The 7,580-nt window shown below is 50.7% G+C and overlaps 1 protein-coding gene across 1 annotated transcript; it reads left to right on the top strand.

Annotated features, from left to right (window-relative positions):
- Positions 1-2,455: 2,455 nt before the first annotated feature.
- A1O3_06148 (uncharacterized protein) lies at positions 2,456-5,995 on the top strand (the record flags this gene model as incomplete). The annotated part of the gene is made up of 4 exons (XM_007736268.1): positions 2,456-4,199; positions 4,381-4,659; positions 5,000-5,156; positions 5,206-5,995. The coding sequence occupies 4 exons, from the start codon at positions 2,456-2,458 to the stop codon at positions 5,993-5,995; spliced, it is 2,970 nt and encodes a 989-aa protein (XP_007734458.1).
- Between the last annotated feature and the right edge of the window lie 1,585 nt (positions 5,996-7,580).

Here is a 7,580-nt window from a genome sequence, read left to right as displayed (position 1 = left end):
AGGATAGAGGGAGGGAGGTAAGGAAGGGACTAAGGGGGGGGGGGGGGGGCGGCTGAGGGACGGAGCGAGTGAGTGAGTGAGTATCTAGGCCAGCCCAAGTAAGTAAGACTGCGGATTGGGAATGGAATCGAGCAGCACGTAAGCCAGCCAGCGTTATGTATAGTTGGTAAGTACCCTTGCAGGATTTGATTTATAATGGAATCGATGAAAACCAAGTAAGTAAGCCGGCGTCATGTTATGCACTATGCACCCTTCAAAGAGGTATGGAGATGGGAGGTAGCGTGGATGATACCTACAGTATTTCAAAGGGGTATGGAGCATCCGCGCTGAAACATAAGTCTTACTACATGTCATGTTACCGGACTGGATTATATGCTTGTAAGTAAGGAGTACTACGAGTCAAGCGGTGTTGGGGAGGTAAGTCCATATATGGTAAGCTACGGATAGATAGAAGGATGGATCGATGGATCGATGGCCGGATATTCTGTAGGGAGGGCGGGACCGGCTGCGGTTGGGGGCGGTAATGGGTCAATTTGTCTGGTGCCTGGCTTCTGGTGCGGACCGTGTCAGCGGTGGTCCGTTCAGGGGCGGGCTCACACCACGGCTGGTCTGTTTCGATAGGTAGACAACTGAGCCCTCCCCACCACGGGGGCTTGGATTGGCAGCATTGGTGACGGAAGCGCTGAGGTTCTGCCCCTGTCGACCGGGATCAGTGTCAGGACCAGTTTCATGATCAGTGCCCGTACAGGATACAGAATACAGAATATAGGAACGATACGAGTAGTATCCGTGTATCCATCCGTACACAGAGTTGCAACAAAAGTGTCAGCCTCGCATCCGGCTGCCGTTGCCTCCGCAGCACGCATCCTCCGGACGAGTCCAAAATAGGAAACAGGAACTAGTGAAGCGTGATTCTCTCCACTACCCACCCCACTACCGATTGTATTCTGTATGTCGCTCATCCTCATCCTCATCCTCACTCCTCACTCCTCACAGGGACATCCCAGTAAAGAGACACCAACGGGGCGCTGAGAGGGCCAGCTGAACCCGAACCCGAACCCGAACCAGGAACCTTCCTCTTCAGGTGGCTGGCTGGTGCGGCAGAGCTTGGACCACGCTCACGTCCAACTGATTGCAGAAGCTCCAGTACGGACAGGGCAGTGGAGATGGGAATGGAATGGGAATGGGAAAGAGAGCCCCTTGCGTCCTGTCAGTGAGAAACTGGACCAGTACTTCTCGGTACTCCATATCTTTGGGGCTAAGGCTAGGGTGTTACAGAGTGATGAGTATGGAGTACCCAGTCTGTGATGATACGGTACCATACTATGCCGACGCCTCGATGCCTGGAGACCTGACTGTGTTGGTGCCTGTTCCAGTGCCGGTGCCTGTGCCGTGTCTACATACGTGACTCACCTTCTAACAAAACTGGCCGTGACCTGGACCGACCAGGAGTTGTGGTAGGGCTTGATTTAGTTTGCACAGCACGGCGATATCCATAGATCGATCGATGAATGGTCGTTGAGGATCGGACTCGCTACAAAACCGGTGTGGTCACTGGACAGGCGACGTGACAGGCACTGGACTGGAATCATTGGAAGCTGGAAGCTGGAAGCTGGAAGCTGGAAGAGGAGTCTGAGGGTCCGTTCAGGAGACAGCGGCCCTTCCTCTGACCAGTGGGGAGTGGGTTCCCGGCAGGCGAAGGTCAAGGCGAAGCCGAGAGCGACAGCGAGGGGAAAGCGAAAGCTAAAGTGAAAGCTTCTTCATCTCGCCTCCATCCATGCGCGATACTCGATGCTTGATGCTCGATGCTCGAGGCCCCATTCCCCATGCCGCGGTGGAGTGCCCGCCGTCCCTGGTCCTCCGTCCCAAAGAGGCAGCCGCTCAACTATCAGAGTTCAGGATCATCGTCCATCTGGCCCAAATCGACAAGTTCGGAAGCTGTGAACCAAGTTCGGATGTCGAATGTCGCCTGTTCGATTTCCTCTTTCTTACCTAGTGACTCTGCTGAAACCACACTACACCTTCCCAACGACGTGGATGGACCAGTGTCTTCTTCATGCAACACACCAACACACCTCTCTCTTCAGACTATTGAAAACTCGCAGCAAGACACAACTGCATGCGGCTGGATGCAGCTGGTCACGGCTCAGATGACGGCTGGGCATTCAAGCCACCGACATACACAGACACCATCACGACACCGTCACCAACACAGACGCAAACAAGACATCCTTTGTATCGACAAGAAACGGGACGGAGAGGCTGAGGTCGAGGTCGAGGTTGAGGTTGAAAAGGCTGGCCATTTTCCCTCAATGGTTGCTTGAATCTCAACGTCCAGCCTGGGATAGTCGCTCACATTCACATTCATCTTCATCTTCACGTTCACGTTCACGTTCACGTTCACATTAACATTCACATTCACCTTCCCTTTCCACCTCAACTCCTTCTCGTCACCATGACCATGCCGGACCCTATGCATGGTATGCCGCCGTTGTATCGCCGTCCTGACGGTCACAAGGCGGGGGTGCTGGGAACCGACAACCTGATATCTCCCGAGTGCATTGACGGTCTTGACGGCACTCATATTACCAGTTCGACATTCAGTCAGGTCAGTTGGGACCCCAGCCTCGGGCACGGCGGCACCATCTACTACGACTCCAAAACCAAAGACAAACAAGGCAACCGCTCTTCCCCGAAAGTCGCCAAAGGTAGCCCCGTTGGTCAAGACTGCGTAGTCGGCCAAGACGGCACACTTGGTCAAAACTGCGGCCCCTACCCAACGTACATTCAGTCGGTCCAAGGTCAAGACGGTACCCTCCATCAAGGAAACATCTTCGGTCAAGACAATACCTTCAATCAAGGGAACACCTTTGGTCAAGATGCCTTTGGCCAAGGGGTTATCTTCAGTCAAGGGGCCACAGTTGGTCAAGACGGTACCTTCAATCAAGAGAACACCCTCACCGGTCAAAACAATCCATTGGGCCCAAGTCTTCTATATCCAGGGTGTCCTAAGGGTATTTGGACATTTGGCCCTGACTATCCCCCCTGGGAAGACGACAGTCTCAGCAAAGAGAAAGGAAAAGAGAAAGAGAGAAGCCCCTCTTTCGACAGCACCCTCAGTCAGGGGAGTACACTCTGGTCAGGGTCAGGAACCGACAGTACCAGCACACTGAGCCAAGCCAGCACCATCTATCCCATCGGCATGCTAGGTCAAGGTCAAGCTCAAGGGCAAGGACAGGGTCAAGATACCAGCACCCTCTATCCCATTGGCATGCTAGGTCAAGGTCAAGGTCAAGATACTACCCTCTGGCTGAACTCCAGGTTGTATCTAGATACGATCCTTGATGGCAGCAGCACCGTCACCAACGGTCAAGAGAGCAGCATCCTCGGCCAATATTATGCCTTGTATCAGAATCAGAACATGGCCCTCGGCCAAGACAGCACCTTTGGCCAAGGCAGCGGCAGTGGCAGCGGCAGTGGCAGTGCCAGCACCAGCACCAACACCAACACCAACACCAGCATCCTTTATCAAGACGCAGCCACTGCGCTCGGTCAACACAACAAGCTCCATCAAGACAATAGCTTCAATTTCGATCAGACCAGCACCTTCGATCAAGTTAACACGCTCAGTCAAGCCAACACCTTCGATCAAGGTAGCATGCTTGGTCAACACAACACCTTCAATCAAGGTAGCACCTTCGGTCAAGACCACCCCTTCAGTCAAGGTAATGCTCTCGGTCAAACCAGCACCTTCGATCAAGGCAATACGCTCGGTCAAACCAACACCTTCAATCAAGGTAATACCCTCCTCTCTCAAGACAACCAGGTCTATCAAGACACCACGCTCAGTCGAAGCAGCAGCTACCCCTACCCCATCCAACAAACAAACACAGACCAAACCACGCAGCCGGCCAGTCCCCAAGCCCAAGCCAAAGCCCAAGCCAAAGCCGAAACCAAAGACAAAGGCAAAGGCAAAGGCGAATCTCCACGACGGGCCAGTGCCAGCGCCAGTGCCAATGCCAGTGCCAGTGACAGTATCTATGCCACAGAGTTCGACCGCACGCCGCCCGAGGTTGTGTGGCAAGATTGGCCCCTCGACAATGACATACGCGGAGTGGGAGGCGGAGCTTGCACGATTCAGCTTTGTCGGCCAAGGGGGGAAAGTCGAGCCCTACCTGCTATAGTATGGTTTTCTGAAGGTATGTATCTACCATCTACCTATTTACCTAACTCCCTCTAGCTTGCTGTCCCTGACTGCCTGAGTGTCTCTACTACTGCAAACTACTAGTAACCCCACTGTTTCCTGACTTTCGTACCGTCACTATCACTCTCTCTCACTCTCACTCTCATCACTCAACGAAGCTAAGCTGACTCGACCAGGAGCTTCCACGTCCACATCCACATTCACATCCGTATCCACTTCCACTTCCACTTCCACTTCAACTTTCACATCCACATCCACATCCACATACCGAGACCGAGACCGAGAACACGACCACAACATCCAAGAACCATCCAATCGCACCTGGCACAAAGACCAGGACCACAAGGAGAAAAAGGCCATGTTGAAACGGGCCTGCGATCAGCGACAGAAGATGAAGACGAAGATGAACGAGATCTGCACCAGAGACCACGAGCGAGTATTGTTGACGCGGATGTGTAAGGGTCAGTTTCAATTCTTCAGTTTTCAGTTTTCAGTCTACTGCATTGCATTGCATTGCCTCGCTATGGCCATCATGGTGCCCTTATTCTGTTGCTGTCGTTGTTCTGTTGCTGTCCTTGTTCTGTTGCTGTCCTTGTTCTGTTGCTGTCCTTGTTCTGTTGCTGTTGCTGTTGCGTTACTCCCCGATAGCATCACCCAGCAGCCAGCAGGACTACCCCCCAACCTCTATAGCATCAGCATTACTCCCGATAGCATTGCCCACTATACAATCACTCCCGACGATACGATATATGGATATATGGATATATACGCTGACATACATGGCTCATTGAACAGATTTGACCTGCGCTGCCGTCCGCATCACCTTCCACCCTGTCCCCGGAGACGTCTTTCCCGGCTCGGTGGATGAAGTGTATGAGGCCTATGATGACATGGTCGCGAGTGGTCATGACAATGGTCTGAATGGGACCTATGTCCTCGGAGGACAAAAGAGGTCAGCTTACCTACTACCTACTACCCACCTACCTACCCCGTTGTCACAGGTATCCTTCATCAGCAGTGTCGCATGTATCTCTTTCTTTCACAAACACTGTTCACAAGTGTCCTTATCAGCTGTGCACACGTTTCTTCGCAGTTACCGTTGCCCTCGTCCTTGCCGTATTGACTCTACTCAAACAGTGGCGCCACGCTCGCCTTCGTCATCGCCGTGCGCCGAGCATCGAACCAGCAAGCACCACCGGCCGGGCTGATACTCATTTCGCCCGCCTACCTGGACAACTCGGTGTGGACCAAGAAATCGAATTCGAAGAAGCGGGCCAAGACCATACGGCGAGACGAGATGATGCTCGACCGCACAACACCAACACCACCACCACCACCACCAATACCAACTCCAACATGGACATGGACATAGACATCGACATCGACACCGACACCACCGCTAGTCAACATCGACTCGATGTCCCCGAAGCCGTACTACGCAACGTGAGTCTGCCACCAATCTCCCTCTCCGTGCTCCGACCGGACGCCTTCCTCGACGACGGCCAAGCACTATGCAATCAACTCAAACAGAGTCGCCACTTGGTCGTGTTCCGCATGTTTCCCGCCACCACCGCGGGGAACAATAAGTCCAAGTACTCCGAGTGCGGCGCCATGCCGGACAGACTGGAGGACCATCTGGTGATTATCACCAAGACATGGTTTTCCCTCGACACTTTACTGTTCTCCGGTCAAACGTCGTGGCTTGCCAGGGAGGGCAAGGACGGCGCGGATAAGAGCCCGAGTCTTCTGGATGGGATTATTGAACATTGGAGTGTGATGAAGCCGGGATGAGTGGCATCCGAAAGGAACAATAGGTCTTCTTGTGTGTGTGTGTGTGTGTGTCTCAACCTAGATGGGATGGTGAATCATGTTTGTCTTACTCTGTCTTGTGTCTTGGTCTTATAATAGGTCTTCTTCTTGTGTGTGTGTCAACCTGGATGGGATGGTGAATCATCTTTGTCTTACTATCTTATGTCTTATTGTGTCATGTGTCTTACTATCTTATGTCTTATTGTGTCATGTGTCTTACTGTCTTACTGTCTTATTGTATCTTACTGTGTCTAACTATCTCTCAGTCTTGGGTCTTGTGTCTTACTATGTCTTGGTCTTGGGTTGGTCGGATCGTGTATGTCCTCCTCCTACTGTCTCTGTCTCTTAGGTCGGTCGTGAGTTCGGGTTGGTTGAACCATGTCTCTAGTACTACTTAGTGTGTCTTGAATGGTTTCAATCATATTGCTGTTGTATATCCATCTCCTAATACTGTCTCATAGGTCGGTCGAATTATCTATCTCCTACTACTGTCTCTGTCTCTTAGGTCGGTCGTGAGTTCGCGTTAGTTGAATCATGTCTCTAGTACTACTTAGTGTATCTTGGATCATTATATTACTATCATATATTTATCTCCTACTACTGTCTCTTAGGTTAATTAAACCATCTATCTTCTACTATTACCTCTTAGGTTACTCAAATCATATTACTATTGTGTATCTATCTTAAATCATGTTACTATTGTGTCTCTATCTCCTAGCACTGCCTCTTAGTTAATTGAATCATACTACTGTCGTGTATCTATCTCCTACTTACTATGTCTTGACTGGCTTGAGTCATGTTACTGTCATATCTCTATCTCCTACTGCCGTCTCTTGGTTGATTGAATTATATTACTGTCATATCTCTATCCTACGACTGTCTCTTGGATCGGTCAGACTATTTATCTCCTACTACTGTCTTTTGATTAATTGAATCATGTTGCTGTCATGCATCTATCTCCTAGTACTGTCCCTTGGATCGGTCGAACTACATATCTCCTACGACTATATCTTAAGTCGATGGAATCATAGTTCCTTCAAATCTATTTCCTATCTACCTTGTCTCGAATTAGTCAAACCATCGATATCATATCCTATTATTTATTACCATCGATATCATATCCTACTATTTATTTCCAGCAGACCCAGGTCTACGCTCCTCCTCTGTTGGCCATCCCCTGCTGCCGCAGACAACGCGCCCGCTGAATATGATCATCCAATTTGACTCGTCGACAACATGCCCTGAATCTCGCCCTGCCATCCAGTATACGAAGATCGCCATTTCTTCTCTTTCTTAAATTATTTGATTATATCTATTGTATCTCCTAGTATGCTACATCTAGTCGGTTGGACCGGTATCTGTCTAGTCATATTCCTAAGTACTCTATCTCCACTGTTTAGGAAACAGGCGGAAGGCTGAGACGGGCGCCGGACAAAACAAGGAAGCTGACATCGGTATCTCGACTGAGCACTAGAAACAGGCATTTCGACATGAGAATGTCGATTGAGCACTGTGACAGGCATTTCGACATGAGAATGTCGATTGAGCACTGTGACAGGCATTTCGA

This window comes from Capronia epimyces (assembly GCF_000585565.1).
Source record: "Capronia epimyces CBS 606.96 chromosome Unknown aczIQ-supercont1.5, whole genome shotgun sequence".
Taxonomy (NCBI): Eukaryota; Fungi; Ascomycota; class Eurotiomycetes; order Chaetothyriales; family Herpotrichiellaceae; genus Capronia; species Capronia epimyces.
This window is presented reverse-complemented; position numbering and strand designations above follow the sequence as displayed.